Genomic DNA, 24318 nt, shown 5'->3' on the forward strand with positions numbered 1-24318 from the left:
CTATCCTACACCCACTAGGGACAATTTTGTACATTTGCCCAGCCAATTAACCTACATACCTGTACGTCTTTGGAGTTTGGGAAGAAACCGAAGATCTCGGAGAAAACCCACGCAGGTCACGGGGAGAACGTACAAACTCCGTACAGACGGCGCCCGTAGTCAGGATCGAACCTGAGTCTCCGGCGCTGCATTCGCTGTAAGGCAGCAACTCTACCGCTGCGCCACCGTGCCGCCCGTGATTGAATGGCAGAGTAGAGTTGAGGGGCTGAATGGCCTGTGTCTTTTGAGTTTATGCTGACCCACCTTCAATTTGTGTCATGCTGACTTAGGATAAAAGCTGATTCACTGCAGTTACAAGAGAATGAACAAAACATCCAACAATTTGTCATCTTAATAGGTCTATTTCTCAACAGTGAAACCATTTACAAACTTTAATAAATATTTAACAAAAAATTGAGGATACACTGTACAAAAATCAAGAGCAATGAAACTGACCAGCAGCAGTTCTGTTTATCTCTCCCTACACTGTGCAATACATCAAAAGTTTAAGAATGACAATCTGCTTGCCCACAAAAGAAATTCAAGTACTATATTACACATATTCCATAAATTAAAGGTTTTTAAAATGTTCATCTTAATTTGACAAATAAAATACTATTTACAAAACCATTGTCTTCTTCCCTGAGAATGGGCTCAGTCACAACACACAGGTTTACAATACACACTCGGCTGATCAGAATGGCTTTATCTGTGTCCTTCCTTTTGTTTTTAATTCAAGTTTGGCAGGTTTATGTTGGCAAGCGATAGAGACAAAGTGTTGGCAAGAGGTATACAGCAGGAGATTTGGTATAGCCGGTTACATGTGGTAATCCATCGGGGTCTGTGGGAAGTTTTTGGTCAATGTTGTTCTGGTTATCTTGAGGTTGGCAAGAGAATAGCTCAAAGGAAGAGATGGATCCACTGTGGAGAGTACCCCAAGCTTACACAACAGAATACCAAGCTATGTCACACCAACTGATGCAGTGTTTCTGATACAGTAGGGTTGTTGAGCTTGTCGATAGCATCACTATTTGTAGCAAAGTGTAGATTGCTCCAGACATGTGGAGCTGCAGGACATGCACAAGAAGAAAACAAACCCTTAACCAGTGGGTCGGGCAAGAACAAAAGAAGAAACAGTGCCTGTTCCATTGTATAGTTACTGCACAGTTAGTTACACTTGATCGCACTTCAGGGAGTTATATCGTGAACACTTTAAGGGAACGTGGCCATATTTAGGGAAATGGTGGTTGGGAAGGGGAAAGGCTTCAGTTCACGGGCTCACACGCAGTCTAACAGGAAGCATTACCACAGGACATAACTTGGACATGAGCTGTTCAAACATAAATTCAAGAGAAAGGCAAAGTGGGTTGAACCTCGAGTAAAAATACTGATGAGTGAAACTCCAGCAGAGGTTGCTTGGGAATGGGTCATTGCATTTTGGCACGAAGTGTTGGCGTCGCTACCGAGCTGGATAATGAGGAGATGGATGAGAAGACAGCTTGTGTCACTCACGGTGCACGTTTGTCATCGAAGCCCGTTTAGACGGGCGCTGCCCTGAGCGTGGGCTTCGTGGCGAGGCCTCGGGAGTGGAGACTCAACGCTGCTCCAGCTGTGAAACACAGGCTCTCTGTTGAGGAACAGCAAGGTTTGCGGGAGACATGGAGTGGGGGGAAGGGATGGAGATCACACAGGACTGACCAAGCTCACGTGACACAGGAGAGTAGAGAATATCACAGCACGCCTACACAGTGACAGTCCCCACTTCACACCTTTTGTATAAAACAGGGGCCACATTGTGTTATAAATCATTTAACTTGGCCTCTTCCCACCCTCGCCCATTGAAACAGCAAGCCGGATAGCCCCCCCCAAATAGGGTGTGCAGTAGAAGGTGTCTTTACTAATAACCACACAATTAACTCCTGCCTGGGAAACGATTGGGGACCCTCAGCTGGAGTAACACGTATGTTTAGTATTGACAGTCCAGTCTGACCCCTTCCTCCTCCCCACTCCATTCTCAAGGCCAGAGGCTGGGGAGTCTGGACAGTGCCCATCACGGCTCGGACCAGGACTGAACCAGCTCTTCTCCAACATGTTGCACATGGAATGACTTCAGTTTTGGCTCTTTGCAGAAAGGAGTTCACTGGAACAAAGGAAGACTCAGGACCAGGAGGAAGCCTGGATTTCAGCCAAAACGTTCCCGAACCAGCATCATCAGCTTCTTCTTGCCCTTGTAAGTCTGTTTGAGGTTGTCGATGAACTGTGTGAATTGTATATGTCCGTCCTGAGCCATGAGGAAGGTCTCTCGAGCTTTGCTGAGGAACTCGATGAACTCCCCGTAGTGCCTGGGGCTGATGTGGGTCAGGCGGGAGTGCGTGGTGCTGACATAGGCATCGATGGTTGCGTTCAGCAGTTGGCAGAGGGGGGCCTTCTCGGTGGACATGAGTTTGCCGGAGTTCCTGCGGCCAGGAACGCCGGGCAGTCCAGGCGCGGACATGGTGCATCTGCGTAGGATGTCCGACAACACAGGGGCACACTGCACACTCTTGATGACCAGCGGCACGATGGCGGCCAGCTCGTTCTTGCCCAGCGAGTGGCTGAGAGAGCAGGCCCACAGCACGTCGGTGATGGCTGGGTGTGTGTCCTGGTTGTAGGCCACGCTGAGGTGGGACAGGGCCAGGCTGGCCATCCTGTAGGCGCGGATGGGGAAGCCCCTGTGCTCCATGTAGTGAGCGATGGTGAACAGGTGGGAGTAGCTCATCCCTGTGGAAGCAGAGTCCAGCACAATCTGGTACGCGGTTTCAAAGGCTACGTGGTTCTTCTCACAAAGGTTGAGGGCAGACAAGGCGCAGTTCTGAGGATCCTTCATGGTGCACTGCAGAGCCACAGTGCGGGCACAGCTGTCCAGCTCCTCTCGCTGGCTGTAGTCCAGGGTCAAGCGCAAGACCGTGGCGTGAGACGTGACCGTGGCAGCGACTATCGTAGTGGCCTCCGTCGGAGTGAAGAGCGAATACCAGTTCTGCATAATATTCATCAAGGCACAGACACCTGAAACACAACGTTGGACTCTTCAGGTTTGGACAACTCGTGCGCAGTTAAAGCAGAGGAAGGCTTTGTTACAAAATATTACTGAGTTTAGGTCCCATAGATAACTGGCTGCAACGGTTCACCGCTCTACCGCGGACACAGCAGCAGCTAACAACCCTCTCGCAAACACAGCAAGATCCCACAGAACACCGCATTTCATTCAGTGTTGGCCACCAAACCAAGCAAGCCTCCCATGCTTTGCAAAGTTACATTTGATCTTTTATATTTAGACTGAAAAAAGAGCAGAAGGGGGCTTGACTTTTGCAAATAATCCCCCCCCCCCGACTGCAGCACTCCCTCCCTCCCCCAGTGCTGCACGGAGGTGTCGGCCTGGGTTGGACAGCCCACACACAAACTGCAGCCCATGGGCCACACCTGGAGCTTCAGTGGCTTCTTCCATCCCCAGAGCAAGGCCATCAAGGCGAGTCAGGCTAACTATGGCAGTGGTGCTGGACGAGCAGGTTATACTGCGGCACCCTGAGGAAGCAGGTACTCTCACACGCGAGCTTGTACCAGCTTACCGACTTCTGTAGCACAGCTCACCAGCCAACGAACCATCTCCCGCCGACGCCAATTCATGGTGGACAAGGTCATTCTCATTACCTGCAGAGTAAACACATTCAGTCAAACCCCAGCACCAACATGAATGCAGTACTGACTCAAACAGAATTAAACAGGGTTTCTATTCAACTTGACACAACTGTGCTTTCCTAAGTGGAGCACAATAACAAGGGTTTGTCCAACCACGGTCTGGTCTCCATTCCTCACCAAGGGGACATCTTCTGCTCCTGGCCAGCCAAGGCCTGGAACAATTGTGCAAATTTCATTCCTCTGAACACCAAAGATTGCCAACTCAACCTCTCTCCTCTTAAACAAACAGTCTGCGAATCTTTGTCCCACTCCCTCTCTAGCAAGTATATCCTTTAGGAAGTGTGACCAAAACCGTACACAATAGTCCTGATGTGGAATCACCAGGTTTGTTACGTACAAATACAGTAAAACTTAGTGTTGTGGAATCAGAGTCCTAGTTATGCAGCCTGGACAAGGATGCCAACCCGGAATGTCACGGATCCATGTTCTCCGGAGATGCTGTCCGACCCAGCGAGATATTCCAGCCTCCATTGTGTCTTTCCTTGATAAACCAGCATCTGCAATTCCTCGTTCCTACAGAAGCAGCCTGTCCAGCCCATTCCATGCACTGATCCCATCTACTTGCATTAGGTCTCTAGACCACAATACAGCAGTAATCAAAGCATGATCATCAATGTAAAACATTGGGATTTATTTCCAATGAGGAAAAATTTATGAAATGTTTCAGAAAAATATAACCTCATTGTTTGGCTGCCGAGTTTTAATTTTCCTGAAACGTGACCTTCATTATCCTAGAATGCGCATTTTACTCTCTACACAAATAATTTCCTGCCTGGAGTCCCCACTTTATTCTGTGACTCAAATCTACTACTAACATACCAATTCCCATTTAAGAGTCTGAAGAAGGATCTCGACCAGAAACGTCACCCATTCCTTCTCTCCAGAGATGCTGCCTGTTCCACTGAGTTACTCCAGCATTGTCTATCTCCAATTCCCATCTCACTGTACGCTGCGCCTCACACCCCGACTGATGAAGAGGTTCCTACCTGCAGTCCGAGCTCCAGAGAGACGTTGAGCAGCGTGATGTCGGGTGCACAGTTGGGGGGTGTCGCTGTCTTGCAAGCATCCTGTGCCAGCTTGTAAATGAGGGATGGAGAATGGATGTTCTGTTGAATGGATTCCAACACCACTCGCAGCCACTTTGGGTCTCCTGCAACAATGGGAAGAACCAATCGATTGATGAAGCCACGCGTGTGGAAGTAGGTCGTTGCACACTCAAGCCCATAGATTTTTCACACAGCTCTTCACATCTGTAGCATTTCATACATGGCCTGACTGGAACCACTTGCCTAGTCGGCTCGACTAATCTGTGCCAACCAAGCTGCCCAAATACACCATTACCATTTTCATGCATTTGTGTAGACCATATCCGTTTGTTCCTTTCATATGAACCTCTCCAAGTGCTTGACTATACTCTCATCTACCACCTCCAACTGTGGTCTCAACTTCACATGAATAATTGAAAAATCTAAATAGCCTACCAAGGGGAAAAACTTACTTTTAAGTTTAGTATACTCAGGATATGGCTGGTGCCGAAAAGCAAGAATTATTGCCATCTTGAATATCCCCAACCTGATTTGTTGGGGTACTCCATGGGTGTTAAGAAAATGGTGTTGGCCTTTTAACACACCAAAATATCTGCATTTACTACCCAGAAACAAGGGTTTTTAAACAATTTCAATCACCAAAATGTGGGATTTGAAATTGAGTAACTGGATGAAAAGTACATGAAGGTATTACAAAATGCTGGAGTAACACAGCGGGTCAGGCAGCGTCTCTGGAGAGAAGGAATGGGTGACATTTCGGGTTGAGACCCTTCTTCAGACTGATGTTGGGGGGGGGGGGGGGGGGACGGGGGGGACAAAGAAAGGATATAGGTGGAAAGTACAGGTCAACTTGCATCTCATCCATTTTGCCACCATGACCTTAAATTGAGGTTTCAAGGTTGAGGTTTCATCACATGTACTAGCTAAGGTACAGTAACATTTGAGTTACAAGATGGATTCTAATAACCAGATGCTCTGACAAACGTTAAATGCAATGGTGGAAGTGATGAATAAACATTTACTGAAGGTAGGGAGCAAGTCCCAGAGAACTGGTAGATTGAGCGCGCTGAATTGTCTCCATGTGTTCCAATACTGCAGGATAATTAGAAGCACAACACTTGGACTATAACATGGAGACACTGTGTCACTGCCACACCTTCCTGATTAAGGTAGACACCACCCCAGAGGAAGGTGCCAGGCCATGTCCTGTAACTGGAATGGATTTGGCTGAAGTAACATTTGAAGACCATGAATCGCCTTCCACAGTTCTCTACAATGCAGAACGGTGCAAGGTGAGAACACCAATATTTTCTCAAAATATTAATCCCAAACACCCACAATGCACCTTAGCATTAAAAGCAGATGTTCAACCTTTAAATCATGCTATTAGTTTAAACAACTTCATAAGAGATTTAAATTAAAGGAAAACTATTTTCTTTATATATTGGCTTCTAAAACTGGAATAGGAAAATGGCCTGAACAGAGTGAATGTGGAACACAGCTGACATCACAGCTTTCCCTGCACAAAACCCCATGAATTACACCAACTGTTACAAAAACAAGACATGTACAGCAGGGATCTAGAGCTAGTTATGGTTTAGGGGGGGGACGACTGCTGGGAAAGAGATAGATGCATTAGGAGGACAGCAGATACTAATGAACATAGAACTCAGAACAGTGCAGCAGAAGAACAGGCCATTTGGTCCAGTCTGTGCTGAACAACACTAAGAACACCACTAATCTACCTGCACACAATGCATACCCCTCCATTTTCTGCATATCCATGCGCCTATCCAAAAGTCTTTTAGATGCCACTAACATGTCTGCTTCAATCCCCAGCCCCAGAGCACTCGCCTCCCTCTTAAAAACGTACCCCGCACATCTCCTTTAAACTTTGCCCCTCACCTTAAATATACCCGGTTATGCCTCAATTTCAGACAGTTCTATCAGGTCTCCCTGCAACCTCTGGCGATCCAGAGGAAACAAGCCGAGTCTGCCCAATCTCTCCTTGTAGCTAATATCCTCTAATCCAAGCATCATTCTGGTAAACCTCCTCTGCACCCTTTCCAAAGCCTCCATATCCTTCCTGTAATGGGGTGAGTGGAACAGCACGCAATACTCCAAATGTGGCCTAACCAAAGTCCTCTAAAGCTGCATCATCACTTCTTGACTGTTATACTCAATGACCCAAGCTATGAAAACAAGCATACCATTTGCCTTTACCACTCTCTGCTTGTGTTGCCACTTTCAGGGAGTTGTGAGCTTGGACTCCAATTAATTGCTATAAATATTGAACCATCAACATAATTTAACTGAATTGCTGAGTATCCAGTCTATTAGAGAGATGATTAATATTTTTAGCTAGAAATTACATCAGTTACTTTAAATCTGCATGCTCAATTTTCTTTATGTAAACATAATTGTAAAGTGCTGTTAGCTGATAATTGAACCTTGAGGAAAACTAGCAGCTACATAAGCAGCGTAACAAGTGGATGCGTGTTACTTCAAGCTTCTGCTTTTAAAATGTATCCTCAGCAAAAGCACGAGTCGACTTTCCTGTCAAGCGGTGGAACAGGAAGGAAAGAATCCACGAGACACTCCAGATTTAAAACTTGGTGACTTCATCCAAAAGCAAACTAGATATTAGTTGTGCACATTACCCTGGCTTCTGCTGAGGGTACAACCAGCTGAGCAGCCCATGGATAGGAAAATTAAAAACTAGATCCACCCAAACAAAAACTAACAATGAAAACAAGCACACCATTTGCCTTTACCACTGCTCTGCTTGCGTTGCCACTTTCAGGGAGTTGTGAGCTTGGACTCCAATTAACTGGACTCGGTCTGGGACTGGAAGTGAGTCCCAGACTGAGGGGGGAGGTTCTGCTGGAAGTGCAAGTACACGGTCTACAGCTCGAGCAGCCCTGGAATGTGGTGACAGCCTGGTCACAAGACGGAACAAAACATCATCTCCATAGCTGATGAAGCAAATTCAAACCTTGCCAAAAATGGAGTGGAAGAAAGGTTGGACAGACCGTAGAAACAAAGAGCTGCAGATGCAGGTTTATTCCAAAGGTAGACAGGTCAGACAGCATCTCTGAAGAAAGAGGTTGTGATGTTTCGGGTAAGGGCGGTTCTGATGATTTAGGATTTGAAGGGGTCCGACCTGAAACGTCACCTATCCATGTTCTCCAGAGATGCTGCCTGACCCGCTGAGTTACTCCAGCACTCTGTGAAACGTCACCTATCCATGTTCTCCACAGATGCTGCCTGACCCGCTGAATTACTCCAGCACTCTGTGAAACATCACCAATCCATGTTCCCCAGAGATGCTGCCTGACCCGCTGAGTTACTCCAGCACTCTGTGAAACGTCACCTATCCATGTTCTCCAGAGATGCTGCCTGACCCGCTGAGTTACTCCAGCACTGTGTCTATGAAAGGTTGGACAAGTTTGATTATCGCCCATCAAGCTTGTGAAATTGCAAAATCATGATCAACACGTGATATATTAAACCCCATTTCCCTTTGCCCACTGGTTTTACGCCCCTCTGTTAGGATTTAAAGTAGAATGATTGGAGACATGGAACAATGTTTTTGCCAGTGGATTGTAGGGAGAAATGGGAGGCAGAAATTGGTGACATTTACAAACCTCTTGACATGTACCCTAGAACCATGAGCAGCAGTGACACAAGACTAGTAATGAGCATGGGATTACACTGACAAGCTCTTTCACAACTGGCATGGACCAATGGACCAAATGGTTTCCTTCTGCATTGCAGATTTCCTACAATTCTATGAATTTCACATTGCTAAAACTAGCAGTCAAGGTCCACAAAGTCCTTGGTTATAGGAACTCACATGCATGCAAGAGGTTTGTTTCTACATTCAGCTGACTTGTCTTGGAATGAGATTATCAACGTATTGCATAAGACTACACCAAGACAAGACATAAAATGAGACCGATTTTCCAAAACAAAGGTAATGCTTAGATGAATCAGCATTAGATGGCATGCTAAAACTTTGGATAGGTCTCTACATTAGAAGCATTCAACCAAAAGATATGAACCCGAACACCGATAGAGAATTTAAATTTTCAGCTTCCGTTTCATTCTTCCAAAATTTGGTTTTGTTTTACAAATATTTCCCATTCATGTCCAAACGAATCACTATCATGGGAACGGTTTCTACTGATGTTTGACTTCCAGTGACTGCAGTCACAGTAGCAGCTCACCATTAGCCACAAAGCAGGTGTGGACAGAGGGCTTTAACAAGCCTGTACCTTTTGCAGCTGTTAACATGGTGGACGCCAGCTCACACTGCTGAGTTTCAAGGTGCCCGAGGATGAACCAACGTGGGTAGCGACTAGGATCCACCAACGCCACCAGGTGTGGGTGAGAGCCGTCCACAGCAGGAGCCATCGATTCCAGCACTGGCAACCTGAGGAAAGAACCGTGACATTAGAAGCGGTTGAACTTCCAACACAGGATTCTACATACAACCCAAACTCCATGATCATCAAACATATGGACACCAGCATTCCCTCAAAGCCACCCTGCTAGTCATCCCAAGTGTAACTGTTTCATCCATTTAATATTCTTTCCACGCCAACACCACTCACTCTATATTTTAATGACCTTGTGTAGCTTCTTGGCTGAAAGTCTGAACTCAGAGCAAGTGCTGATCGATCATCTATTCTGCTTGTTACAACTTCAAACAGGATTTGTTTAACATGATTTTCCTTTCATAAATCTAGACTCTCCCCAGTCCTATTACTTTCCATGTACCCTGATGCAACCTAATAATGGCAATTCTTCAAGAGCATTTTCCCCCGACTCCTGATGTCAGGATGACTGGAGTTCCGTGCCAGTTTCCCCTCTCCTGCCTTCCCAAAAACATTACATTTGCTACCTTCCAGTGTATGTGCAATGTTCTACAATCAATGGAATTTTGGAAGATGACCACAAACCCATCATCTCCACAGCCTTTCCTTCACACCCCTCTGATACAGGTCAGCGCTTCCTGACGACTTGTAACTTTGAATTCCGTTAACTCTCCATTTTAAACAATTGCTGCTCTGAGCTGCTCATTCACCCTATAAATGTTCACTACCCACACGAGCTTCACGCAGTGTTCTCAGTTTAATTTATTGTCACATGTATCGAGGTACAGTGAAAAGCTCTTGGTGCCTGCTAACCAGTCAGCCGAAAGACAAGGATTTGATTTCTCCAGTTTCCATCTGCCCCAATTTCCTTTGCTTTATGTCAGGCTACAAGGGAGTTGCATTAATTAAACCAATCCCCCCTCGTATGTACTTCTGGAAGCCCGCACTGTTTTTAGCTCAGTGCTCCTTTGCAGAACAGCAAAGTCCTCCCATCTGCAAGTTGCTACTATTTTTGGCAGCATTACCCTTTAATCTAATACCACCCCAAAACCTTGCGATCGCCACTGCTGAACCATTTTCTTGTTTCTCTCTGCACTACAATGCACTGCCTGCAGACACAATTCAGTTAACAATCTAAAGCACAAACTCAAAATGATTTTTCAATTCCAGCACCGTCCTGAAGCACAAAAGCAGGAGTCAGCTGTGCTGCTTTAGAATATTTTTAAAACTTGAACCTGCACAAATCCATTTCCATGAACTCGCTCGACAGTCTGACAACGCAGGACATGTGGGAGTCGATTTGCACTTTGCAAGGTCCCACAGTGCCAAATAACCAGAAGGATTTGAGTGATTTTGGATAAGGGACAAGATATCACGGCTCTGACAAGGCAGCCCTTCCCAGTACTGTGTGGAAACTTGGGCTGAGGTTAACATGCTCAAGACGGGAGGTCAACAGGGTCGAATCACCAAACTTGGTCTCAAACAAGACCGGGTCATGGCTCGGTGGTAGGACCAAGATTGTACATTTATAATAAAGTCACAACAGAACTATAGCACAACTGGATCAAAGTGCATATTGAGAGAATACATTATTCTCTTATTTTCAGGAATAATATTGGTTGTTATCCTCCAAGGTTAAATGCAGCGTTGTTGGGAGTGCAGTCCACTGTTCAGAGCAGCACATATAAAGCTGTAAGGAACGATCCTGCCCAGACTTAGGAACAGCTCCCCCCCCCATTGCAATCACCTCTTCCACACCCCATTCCCAGAGGTGCTGCCTCACCCGTTTATTCCATTGTTGCACCATGTTTTAAACACTACTTCAGGTTGCACTGCAATCTTACACCTTTAATTGAGATTTGCACAATGTATTTATCATTGTATCTATTGCGATGCATGTTGTTTACTCAAAGCTTCATGCATACAAGGAATTTCATTGCATCCTGGTGTGCCTGACAAACTGATCAAAATCAGAAACACAATGATGCCATCTACACTTCATGTTATGTGATTAAACTTGAGGATGGAAAGAGGGTTGAAAGGCATTTAATTTTTGTGTTGTATAATTTTTAATTCTATTAAATTGAAGTATTTCATGAGAATTCTACAGACCAGTGCACCGATCAATGAAACATTTTGGGGGCAGCTGTGTGGTTTGTTAAGGGAAGCCTCGTGGATTATTTAACTGGGTCTGTGGTCACACAACTTATCTTGCTCAGACAGCCACGCAAGGGAACCCACGCAAGATAAGCAGCATTGTGACGTTCCATTAGAGAAGTTTCCCTCGTCTCAACAGCCCACAACACTTTGGTACGACGCCTCATTCTTGCCACAGTGGATGTCAAACTGTGTCAGAGCGGCCCCTCTACTCACGTCACACCCGGTCCAGGAAAGGTCACCAGCCCTAGCTGTTAGGGTTGCCACGTGGGAAGTGGAGGAGCAACACCTCACTGCCCAAAGTATTTAATTAATGCTCTTAAAAAAAGTATTGCAATGAGTATAAGTACAATGATGGCTTATTATGGAGACCTAGTTTTGTTTTTGAAATGGGGTTAGATGAACCAGCTACGCAACACAGAAATGTTCCAATTCCCCCACCTATGAGAGACATTAACTGCCCTCATGGAAACCAGGCCCACGTGACAGAGATTGCTCCATTTCCTTAGGTGTCATTTTCCAGTCAGCGTAGCAGTTTTATAATCAGCTACAACTTTCAACGTTTGTGAAGTGTAGGGCTTTGTTTTGTCTTAAAATATACTTGTTGGGCACAACGATTGGATGTTTAATGAGTTGAAGGCTTCCCAGAGTATTTCACTCACCTCATGGCTCTCAGAGACACCTTGTAAGCCAGATCAGTATCATGAAGCAGGAGAGCTTTGAACAGGTATCTTGCAAAGGTGTGCATGGGAACACTTTCCCTGTGGACAACTTCTCCTAGACCACTAAACGGACCACCTGGGGAAAACAAAGCAGCCAATGTTTAGTCTACATCTCTGAAGGGAATAGGAAAATTGTCTAATAATTTAACAAATATTGAGATCAGCCTGTAGAGTTGCTACATCACGAGACTATTAGTCAATTCCTGTGCCCCACATAAGATCAAAACCATGACTAGGACATGACTTCCTGGGCTGGAATGGGAAGGGAAGTAATTCCATTGCCATTCCTATCCAATGAACCCAGCTCAAAACAGCAACATGTGAGCACTCGTCCAACAATCTCCACAGCAAAAAATACTGTAGCTGACCAGACTCTCAAATAGAACTGGCTTTTTACACCAAGCATGAAGGCATTTACATTTACAAGAAACAGCCTCTTCAAGAGAAGTATGGTGGGGAAATAATAGCATGGTCAGACTTGCTGGCTCATAGGACGACTTTGAGATAACGCTATAGGAATGAGAGTCATTTTCCAAAAAGATGTCACAATTTAAAGCACCAAATGCCCAGAAACTGCTGGAATTCCACTTGCAGATGGTGGTGGTGACTTTACAATGATCACCTCCAGAGTTACTGACAACGTTTAGTGTTACTTTGTGGACATCTTGCAATATTTTCACTTATTTTCTCCCAATTGCCCAGCTGCACTAATCACACTGCCTAGTGTGCAAAGTGACAATCAACCCAACTCTATATATGAAGGCAGGTTTACAAAATTAGCCTAACTTTGCACCCAACACATCAATACACATGGTAGAGGTCAGACCAAGATTAGATTTTCATCCAGCAAAACAAAATGATGGGCCAAGTAATCTAAATAATGGGATGACATTCTGAAAGCGGTGTAAAGAACGTGTGTAGTAGTACACACATAATGTCATGTGCCCAACCACTGCAGTTTCTGCTCTGCACAAATGTCAGTGCGGTTTGAGCGGGGTTCCTGCTAATGCAATGGAAAGGTCGAGCGAGACTAATCGGGGAAAAGATCTCCTACAACAAGCATGTGCGCCAACTCCATTTTCAGTCGGTAGCAGTTAAGGTTCCAACTCTTAAAAATATCATACACCCTGCCCGTGGAATCAAATTGCACAAAGTTCTGGTCTGGCTTACAGCCGAGTGCCAGATTCTGGGACAAAAACCGCTCTGATTAGCTTCTCAATGTTGAAAGACTTGATGTGATAAAATATCAAAATTGGCTGATGGGAATTTGTCACTTTAATTCTTCACTGAGCCAATACCCATCCATAATATGGACCTACAAACCCTTGTGCTCTTATGTAGAAGTGGAGAACATCCTGCTGCCATGTCCAACTGGCTGGGATGGTTGGACGCCAGTGGTCCCACAGTGTCAGTGCTGAGACAACTGACAACCATCAGGCAACTGAACCATCCTACCATAACCAGAGAGCAGTTCCGAACTTCGATCTACCTCATCGGGGACTATCTGTTCGGACTTTACTGGTTTTACCTTCCACTAAACGTCATTCCCTTATCATGTATCTGTACACTGCAAATGGCTCAATTGTAATCCTGTATTGTCCTTCTGCCGGCTGGTTAGCACGCAACAAAAGCTTTTCACTGTACCTCGGTACACGTGACAATAAACTAAACTAAACTAAACCGAGTAATAGGATATGGCATGGGTGCAGTGAGGGCTGGAGGCAATGGAAGGGAAGCTTTGCCAACATATTATCCACTGTCTGACACGAGGCTTGGAAGACCAGATAGCATTGGAAAGTTAAATCGTCATCCTCAGGACTGTCCAGGTTATTCCTTGCAATGCTCCAAATGAAACACTAAATTGCAAAGACCCATGGCCTGGCATTCACAAATCATGTCAAAGGCACAGAAATAATGCACGTGTGACAACCTGAGTAACAGAAGTGATTGTTACATCTGTGGAAAGAAATGATTCTGAATCACAATGGTGAAAAAGACAACATTATGCAATTGAATTGCAAAGCAGATTTATTAAAAACTGGAAAATGTTAGTCAGCAAGTGAAATAGCTGGAAGAATCAACTCAAAATCTCAATCATTTCTATCTCTACAGAGGATACCATATCTGCCAAATATCTAACACCATTTTTAATTTCAGATTTTTCAGCTATCAGCCTAAGAAAATAAGCTTCTGTGCCTGATCATTAATTTCAAATGACAAGAACTGGAGAAAATAGTTACATCACATGCCAAGCTCAACTCAATGCCAGCAACTGTACCATAACTGGACAATGGAAATCCTGGCTGATCCATTGCAGCAGATTCTGACATCTGTACCACTGATTTCCCCAAAGCACTTGTGCAAGACGCTAAATGTGGAACAAACTAGACCAGAATATAAGCATACAGCATGGAAACAGGCTCTTCAGCCCACCATTCACAAAGTGCTGGAGTAACTCAGCAGGTCGGGCAGCATCTCGGGAGAGAAGGAATGGGTGACGTTTCGGGTCGAGACCCTTCTTCAGCCCACCAACTCCACGCTAACCTGTGATCATCCTTGCACTAGTTCTTTCCTACACACCAGGGACAATTTACAGAACCCAATTTACCTGCACATCTTTGGTATGTGTGAGTAAAAACGAGCACCTGGAGAAAACCCATGTGGTTACCGAAGCTACAAACGTCCTACAGATGGCACCCATAGTCAGGATCAAACCGATGTCACTGGCACTACAAGGCAGCGTCTCTATTGCTGCACCACTGTGCTGCCCATGTAGGAAGGAGAAAAGTAGTGTACTCTAGTTCAAATCAATTTTGACCATAAGGATGCAGAAAAGCAAGGCAATTATATATGTCAATTATTGTGACAGTCAAATTAAATTTCCAACTCATCTACTGGAGTTAACAGCTTGCAATGAATCATATTTCAGTCTCAGCCTCCAGAGCTTCCCCCACAATCAGCCACTCCATTAACAGCAGCCTCAACATCATGAGGTAAGGCAAGAGTGTAGAGAGGCCAGGGTTCAACGTCGTGATCACTAGATCTCCAGATGTCCATGGAGCAGATTTGGGCAAGATCACATCGCTATTCACCAGCACTGAAACAGCTTGCTCATATTGCCCATGCAGATTGAACCTGGCTTGCAGCTAAGACAGAGAACACAACGTGCACAAAGCAGCTCGAGATCAGATTCCAACCTTCAGCAATATGGCGGGGAGCAAATATTAAAACGTCTTTAAAACTTTTTTTACCTTCCAGTAATAAGACAGCTTGCTTTCGCAACACTTGAACAAGTCGTTCATCAAATTCCATTTGCGACAGCATCGACACAAGCTGTTCTTCATTCCGACACACTTTGTCCTGAGCATACAGGCCTTCTGGCATTATCCGCTGCTGGCCTAATCCTATTAGTGCCACTTCAAGTGCTAGTGCATAGTAAGACTCTCCCGTGTTGCTGCTGCCAGGGACTGGAAAGTGCTGATAGATCGGCTTCCGAATATCATTTATTGAATCTGGTAACAGAAAATAGCAATGAGCTCATTTACAGCTGAAAAGTTTAATTATCATTTATTTTTGGATGAAAGTAGAGAAAGCCATTCACACAAATACAATGAAAGACCATCGTGTGTGCGTGGAGGAGTGGATGGGGAAGTAACCTCAGCATAATGTACAGCAGACACCATGTAAAGTGCAGTCAAGGATGCGCAGTCATTTATATCACAGTGAGGGTGCTAGACCACTTGAAACGCAGGACTTCTGCACAGTGCAGACTTCTAGTCAATATGTTATTTAACACAAGCCATCTTTGACTTTCCTGCTGCAAATGTGCTCATCAATTACATCGCATGTGGACACTTGCTGGTAAATATTGCAGAACACAGAAGCTCCATTGAACATCAATACTTTTGCTTCAAACCGTAATCTTGTCATCAACAAGGTTTGCAATAGGAGCATGCCATTCAGGCCTTTGAATTTACCAGGTCTTTCAAAGAGTTCACACTGGTCTCTCAAACACCATTTCTTGCCCCATCTTGTCCTGTATCCTTATTCATATCATATCATCATCATATATATACAGCCGGAAACAGGCCTTTTTTCGGCCCTCCAAGTCCGTGCCGCCCAGTGATCCCCGTACATTAACACTATCCTACACCCACTAGGGACAATTTTTACATTTACCCAGCCAATTAACCTACATACCTGTACGTCTGTACGTCTTATTCTCAAAGCTCCCAAAATCTCAGCTCTCAATGAAATCAATGACTGATGCTCCAGCCCCCAATGTTTCAGAATTCCAATAATTTACCACCCGAACAATTCTTCCCTCATTCTAACCTTAAACCCCAATTTTAAAATTGTAACCTTTGGTTCTAGATTTCAGCCAGGAACCCTGTAAATCCTCCCAGTATAAACCCCAATTAATCCAATTTTGTGCATTTCAGCCATGTCAGCTCATTCTTCTAAACCCTAGTGCCGAGGCCATACCAACTCTTCATATGCTAGGCCTGCTACCCGAGGAAGCAGTCTTCAGATACAAGATCGACACAGAAAGCTGGAGGAACTCAGCGGGTCAGACAGTATTTCGGAAAAAAAGGAATAGGTGGTGTTTCGGGTCGAGACCCTTCTTCAGATCTTCTTGCTCAAATGCACAGATATTCCTTTAAGAGGAATAAAGTCAAAATTGTACCAGTACTCCAGGTGTGTTCTCAGGTCTAATAAAACACAAGTTGTCTCCTTGCATGGAATTGAGAGATGCAGGGAGCGGGACCGTGTTATAGTGGCTGTTATACTAATGAGATTACTATAACAAATAAGCATTAAAACATTCCAAAAATGCCCAAAACATCTCCACTACAAATTAATAAGTGCAGCAAAATATTCACCAACAAAACATTTTTTCCACCAAAAGGAATAGTAATCAGATTTAGATCCCAATTCCTTAAGGCATCATAAAATCTGCTGTACCTATCCCCATGAAATATTCATAGGAAAGCTTTATGCCGATAGATTTTATAATTTACATATTCAGCTTCGCCTTTGTTCCATTAATGCGCTGCAAGGACAATAGTTGACATGGCCACTGGTAACCATCTGATTTATGAAGTGAACAGACGTTACTGCAATTGCAGTGACGATTCCATTTTAATTACTGCAATTCCATTTCAATGTGTGCTACAATGCCAATCCCATTCACTGGGTCTAGCAACATTATGTTGGTTTCAACAGTTATTTGCTATAAAAAACCAATACCTAGTTCTCTGCTTTTGGGAACAATTTGATCAATTAAAGCAGACCTATTGCTGCCCCTCGTACAAGTATAACCTCAACATTGCATTATTCCATGTGGTGCGTTTCTCAGCATGGCTCCACCACAAGCAGGATACACTTGCTCCAGTTCCACACCCCAAGCCTCCCTCCAACCTACAACAGGATCATCTGTGGCATCCCACTTACTGCACAGGTCATGGGCTGAAGCCCACATCTTCAACTCGAGGACTGAGCATTTACCTGTGAATAACATTGAGCTCTCATCATCCATTTTACAAGCCTCGAGCAACGTTCTGCACAAGCACCCTATCGGATCCAGAGGATGTCCAACCCAGCCTTCCTGATTGGCAATGGTGGTTACACCTTTCTGTAATAGCTCTGGAGAAAAATATACCAGCTATTAAAATCAATTATTTTAATGCAATTCTTCATTCCAGAAGAGCAGCTCATTAAAAAACGTATTTTAAGATTATGTTAATAACTTTGGACTTGAATCACACAAAATGGTGCAGGAAATGTGGTGATTTGTGTACTGTCTCAGTATAATCGTCTCTTCTTAACTCTGATTGCACTCATGTAGAGCAAGATCTTTGCTGAATAATATGCAAAGGAATTTCACGGTATCGAGGTACATGTGGCAATAAAGTACAATTGACCCTCAAGTTCCTCATGCTTGTTAAACACAAGATCAGCTATGTAGTCCAGCTTCGAAAAAACCTTAAAGGCATGTTATTCATCTCAATACATTTTCTTTCAGTACAAGGTTTACTCATTTTCTTCAAAAGAAATGCAACAATTTGATGAAATGACCAAACCAAGAATTTTTTCTCCAACAAGCTGGCTGGTGATGATTTTAATCGGTACTCTGAGCCAAGAAAGAAACTGTATTAACTTTGTAGCCTGGGGTCTTTTCACGTATGTTTGCAAATGTGCAACCCATTGCTCTGACCACCTTGTGGCCACCTTACCCTTCTTCTGTTGCTTGTACGTTTCCAATTGACGCCTTTTCTGCAATCGGACGGTATTTACAATTGCCACCGCCAAGCGCAGAGATTCCCTGGGGTATCCATGCGATCTCAGTGCATCAACTCGAGCACAAGCAGTCGGAACATGCTCTGCGGAATCACATTGCCAGCAATGGAATTAATAACATCTCAGAGTTATATATTATTAGACTTACAATACAAACCCAAAACATTTAGCTACACTAAGAATATAAACATTGGGAAAGGGGACAAGGGGATGCAAGATGGAAAGCTAAGCCAGTTTCCACCATGCAATGGAAGCTTGCTTCTGATACGGAATACAGCTGCCATCTGGACAGTCTCCATGCAGAAGACGCCTGCATTAATCATGTGTAAATGGAACTGCAAAGTCAAAAGATGAATGACTGTACCCAACTACAGGGAAGGAGCTGACCACTAAAATCATCATGCCACCGACCTGCTGCACTGCACATCAGGAATGCAGATTGGGAGCTGCAGTGCTGAGGACTCGTGCTACAATAACCCATTGGTAGATAAGACATTTTTAAACAGGCTGCCAATGTGCATTGCCTGGGAACTGCATAAAGGGCATTAGCTGTGACAGAGCTGACCGAGATTCAGGAGAATAAGGAACTAGAAAATACAATAATCTTGCATTTAATTTAATAATTTCCTCAGCCTATCTTAAAAGAGGTAACAGAGTGCTCCGTAAGGTTAAGGCCAATGTAAAGCAACAAACAGAATCTCTGTACAGTCACAGATGGCTTATTTTGCTGATGGGTCGACTACCAATTTGACAGTCCGGCAGATCCTTGCCAAGGGGAGGAGAGAAAGGAACCGGCTGTTTCAGATTCAGCCGACTAACGTATAGGAAGCGGCTTTACGCATGAAGTGACCCTGGTGGTACACAAACTACCCATAGCTGGACCACATTTCTTTACTCAAAGGAATAACCCACAATTCCTTCACCACTTAATTCCCTTTGGAACAAGACAATTATAATTCTATACTCCAACTACCTAGTGCACTCTATCTTGGTTTGATTGCATATGGGTAGACTATTAACAGATTTGATTGGATAGTACACAAAAGTTTTTCACTGTGCCCCAGTACATGTCAGAAGAAACCCAAACACAGTTAACTGTCAACTGCTATTTACTCGGACTTAGCATCAAACATCTTCAGTCGAGTGTAATGCAAGCAATTTAGCCTTTCCAGTGCAACTGCCTTTGTACAAGCCCCAGAGAGGGTTTGACATGGTAAACCTACCATGTAACATAGCATGGTGACGCAGCGGTAGAGTTGCTGTCTTACAACACCAGAGACCCGGTTTCCATCCTGACTACGGCTGTTGCCTGTACAGAGTTTCTACAGTCTCCGTGACCATGTGGGTTTTCCCCGGGTACTTTGGTTTCCTCCCACATTCCAAAGGTGTGTAGGTTAATTGGCTTCAGTAAATTGGCCCTAGTATGAAGGATGGAACTAGTGCATGGGTGATCATTGGCTGGCATGGACTCGGCAGGCCGAAGGGTCTGTTTCCACGTTGTATCTCCAAGCTAAACACCACAGAGAGAGAGCGTAACACAATTTATTGAAAGTCTACAAGTCGTGTACATACCCAGCCAGAGGGGCCGCCCCTGGGTATCAAACAGTGACCTGTCTCCATCACCCCACTGGTTTGTATAGTTGTCACTGCTGATAATTTTGCGAAGATGGCAGTCTTTCCAGTCCAGGCCGCAGGCTTCTATTGCACGCACAAAGACAGTTCGCCGCAACCCTAACAACAAAGAAGGATTCATTTCTCAGGCTGCATTTGTGTGGAATTTCGTTAAACACATGGTGCATGCAAACCAAAAACACTCGACTCCAAAGACAAACACAGGATATTCCAGGTGTAGGAAAAAAAACTGCAGATGCTGGTTAAAATCGAAGGTAGACAGAAAGCGACGGAGTAACTCAGCGGGCCGGGCAACATCTCGGGAGAGAAGGGATGGGTGACGTTTCGGGTCGAGACTGAAATCTCCCGAGATGTTGCCTGACCCGCTGAATTACTCCAGCGTTTTCTGTCTTCCACAGGATTCACCAGATGCATCTGAATCCCTGTGTTCCGGGTACATCTGATTTACTATTTTTCTTCTCCCCTTCACAAAGTCAGATTTTCCTGTTTTATGTCATTCCTTTACTCCAAAGCCTAGTTTGTTAACCGAGCTACAACTAGGCTGTTCCAGTGGCTCATGCACCACTGAGACCACAAGGTTGCCTGAAACAGTGCAGCCCAAGATTCTCTTCTAAACCAAGGATTCAATGCAATTGATGATGCCAGCCCATAGCTTTCTCCAGCTATTACACTGTCCCTCCAACAGCAAATGGACATGGCATAGTAACTTAGTGGCAGCTATCCAGTTCAATTCAGAACCAAAATCTCCATGTGCAAGCCCTCAGGCTCATCCCCAAAGAGTGGCTTTCTTGGGCAAAGCAGGAGGGGGATAGAAATAAGAGTGCCAGGTTGATATTAACACTGCAGCATTCCAGAGTCTGCTTGCTAGGATCCTGGGGAAACTTCAACATTTGCACAGGATTGTTTCTAAGAGCTATCTGCTAATATACTTTGAGGGAGGAGGTGCACATGCTGCTTGGAAACTGGTTTCCAAGTGGAGTTCCGGTTTCCAACCAAGAACTGGATGTTCCTAAATTGAATGCCTAAGCTGATAAAATATTGAAATATTTGATAGATACCAACCTGTGCCCTACCACGCCTTCCTGTGATTCATAAATACGTAAACACTAATTTAACTTGTTCAGTCCAGTCCACTAACAACTGCAGTGAGATTGTATCTTCACCTAACCCTGCAGGTAAGTCACACTGCTGTGGGCCTCAGGCTCCAGTCTGGAGTCGAGACAACCGTCCCACCTGCCTGCTATATGTGGTAGTGCGGTTCCCAAGGAGCTGGCCTGTACGGACCTGCAAGCAGCAGGTATTTGTTCCTGCACTCCAAGCCTATCTTGCAGCGGAGGTGGAGGGCAGAGAGTCATTTCACAAAACCACCTTCACTGGAAGCTGTTCCACAATATCAATCAAGCAGGTTTCGACAGAGCAGAACTAACTACATTTTTATTGTATTTAGCAATCTCAACCATCCACAGCTACGAATCAGGTTACTTTGAGCTCAAACTATAATCATGACAAAGTGGTAGCAAAGTTCAAACATTTTCTCGCAGAGATTATCTTTAAATAAAGAGCCTTCTGTTGCCACTCGAAGATTTAAAGAGCCTTTGCTTTGTGCTAGGAACTTTTTGTTACAAGATTCAACAGCAGTAACTCAGTTTCTTCACAAAACACGCTTCAGTGAAAACGTGGGGTCCTCAAATTCAAGCCAGGCTGAACGCCGGCCGGCCGGCCTTGTGGATGTGCAGGAGCATGAAACTCAGAGAAAGGACACTACCCCATGCAGCAGTTCCCAGCCCAAACCATCTCCCCAGCACTCTTCCAATCTCAACCCAGTAATCCTGTACAAGAACAAAGTTATTTGACCTGCTGCCTCAAAGGTCAGTAACTCAACCACACAGTAATGCACCATGACCTCTTCTGAAAGCATAGCTAGCTCCAAAATGCTCTGAACATGGACACAAGAAGTGGGAGCAACTCAGCGGGACAGGTAGCATCTCTGGAGAGATGGTGACGTTTCAGGTCGAGACCCTTCTTCAGACTGGGTTGTGTGTACTAAAATATCTCTGGGTTCTAAGATGTTCTGTGTACTGTACTTGCACTACTCTGCAGGGGAATCCCAACTTAAAGCTCAAAATGCACTCCATGTTCATTGCCCCGAGTTGCTGTATCCTGCTATCGCTGTTAAACATCACATCTATGAAAGAGTTAGATGTCCAAGCGTTGACGGGGCAGTAAAGTGCACAGATGCAACGCTACACTCGAAACAAATGCAACGCTACACTCGAAACAAATGCAACGCTACACTCGAAACAAATGCAACGCTACACTTGATACAGTGACCACCTCACTACACAGTTCCAGCATCAGAAAGCCCAATGAGCAGTTCATGCAAAGCAAATGAACAGAGAGTGGTGGCATGACCATGGAAGAGTCACGGGGAAACCACCATGACCCAGGTCAATACTAAATTCCACATCAGAACAGCTTACCTTTACCTATTAAAGCTATCTGCACAAAACAAAACCCAATGCACAGCTAAGGCAGACACTGGGGTGGGGAAGGGCAACTTAAAGCCTAGAGTCCAGGGTACTCAGCCCCAACTCGTCCTGGAAGACAGCTGTCATCACCCATGCTCCACCTCACACAAACCCCGCGCCCTAACTCTGGTCAGCAGGTGGAATATCTGATAACTAAAGCCACAACTCAAAGGAACATTTCAACAGCATCCTCGATAACGTCTTGTTTGAGCAAAACAACATTTCAGAGGTGTAAAAGTCATTTTTTCCAATTACTGTTACAATGGAAGGTAAATAGGAAGCTACAACAAACACACTGACGGTATTTTTCTGGAAAGTTCCAATACAGCATGCCAAGTACCTTGGTTTCGATTTGAGTTGTGTTGTAGACCAGCTGTGATACTCAGAGTTTCGTTGACATGATTGCCATAGTTACCATCTTCTTGTGGGCAGACATCCATGTTGTTCCACTTCTTCAGAAGCTCGACCCAGCCTGCTTTCTCCTCCTGCTTACAATGAGGGTTTAGTACGACACACACCCAGAGAGCACCTGAGGGAGAGGGAGAAGCCGCCTATTAAAGTGACTTCCATAAAGCTGAACCACTTTGGTGGTGCTGTGTAAACAATAGATCAAGCACAGTGTGTTACCTCGGGGGAAGTCTGTGCTGGCCTGGAACCTGGCCTGCTGGTTTTCTCAGCTGTTTATTGACATAAGAGAGAAATTTAAACCAGCTAACTACACCAGCACTCACTAACCCCACACGCATTTTCCGGTGACATGCATATTTTAAAAGAGTAATGGAAAGGGGTGTGGGGGGAAGATTTGTCATCCAGTGCAAAAGAACCTGATATGGTTAGTATGGTGTGTGACTGGTGCACTCATACTTCTGCCCCCACACCCAGCAACACATTGCTGCAGTCCAGAATTGTTCAATGACAACACGTGAACTACACTCATTATTGCAACCCAAAGAGACACCAATAGTGCTCTTGTGGTGATTCGAGATCGAACCGGTTGAGAAAGCTGTGATTTGACACTATTTAGAGTTGCCAGAGACCTTAAGCAGAGCCAATTATAATCTGGCTTTGTGTATGCATCAACTTAGATTGTTCACACAAAACAAAACTAGACTTGGACTTTAAAAGCTTCCAGTACTGATGAAAGCTCATTGATGCAAAACATTAACAGTTTTTCTACCGTTTAATTGCTTAAGCTTCACTTGCTTCCGACAATGTTGCCCAAATTTCCCCTTCCAACTATCAACCTCGCACCAAACAGGGGAGTTTCCCAGCTCTGTTTGGTGCAGACTCACACAAGCTCATTCCCCGGCTCACCAATCTGTTCCTAGGAGGCTGAGAATGATGTCTGAACATCAGAATGCCAGGCTCTGTTCAGAGAAACATAGAAACATAGAAAATAGGTGCAGGAGTAGGCCATTCGGCCCTTCGAGCCTGCACCGCCATTCAATATGATCATGGCTGATCATCCAGCTCAGTAACCTGTACCTGCCTTCTCTCCATACCCCCTGATCCCTTTAGCCACAAGGGCCACATCTAACTCCCTCTTAAATATAGCCAATGAACTGGCCTCAACTGCCTTCTGTGGCAGAGAATTCCACAGATTCACAACTCTCTGTGTGAAGAAATGTTTTCTCATCTCGGTCCTAAAAGACTTCCCCCTTATCCTTAAGCTGTGACCCCTGGTTCTGGACTCCCCCAACATCGGGAACAATCTTCCCGCATCTAGCCTCTCCAACCCTTCTTCAACCTCAACAGGGCAGAATCAACCTTCATATTATAT

General features: G+C 44.8%; 1 protein-coding gene across 1 annotated transcript in view; it reads right to left on the reverse strand.

Annotated features, from left to right (window-relative positions):
- Positions 1–403: 403 nt before the first annotated feature.
- The window catches only part of LOC144610641 (zinc finger SWIM domain-containing protein 5-like), a 72590-nt gene continuing 48675 nt past the window's right edge, over positions 404–24318 (reverse strand). The window contains exons 6-15 of the mRNA XM_078429498.1: positions 22879–23067; positions 19951–20109; positions 18315–18461; positions 17587–17724; positions 15330–15590; positions 12019–12154; positions 9098–9255; positions 4761–4924; positions 3645–3726; positions 404–3084 (exon numbers count right to left, since the gene is read on the reverse strand). Coding sequence (XP_078285624.1) covers positions 2222–3084; positions 3645–3726; positions 4761–4924; positions 9098–9255; positions 12019–12154; positions 15330–15590; positions 17587–17724; positions 18315–18461; positions 19951–20109; positions 22879–23067 — 2297 coding nt within the window. The 3' untranslated portion in view covers positions 404–2221. The remainder of the gene's footprint in view (positions 3085–3644; positions 3727–4760; positions 4925–9097; positions 9256–12018; positions 12155–15329; positions 15591–17586; positions 17725–18314; positions 18462–19950; positions 20110–22878; positions 23068–24318) is intronic.

The sequence above is a fragment of the Rhinoraja longicauda genome, chromosome 37 (assembly GCF_053455715.1).
Source record: "Rhinoraja longicauda isolate Sanriku21f chromosome 37, sRhiLon1.1, whole genome shotgun sequence".
Classification (NCBI taxonomy): domain Eukaryota; kingdom Metazoa; phylum Chordata; class Chondrichthyes; order Rajiformes; family Arhynchobatidae; genus Rhinoraja; species Rhinoraja longicauda.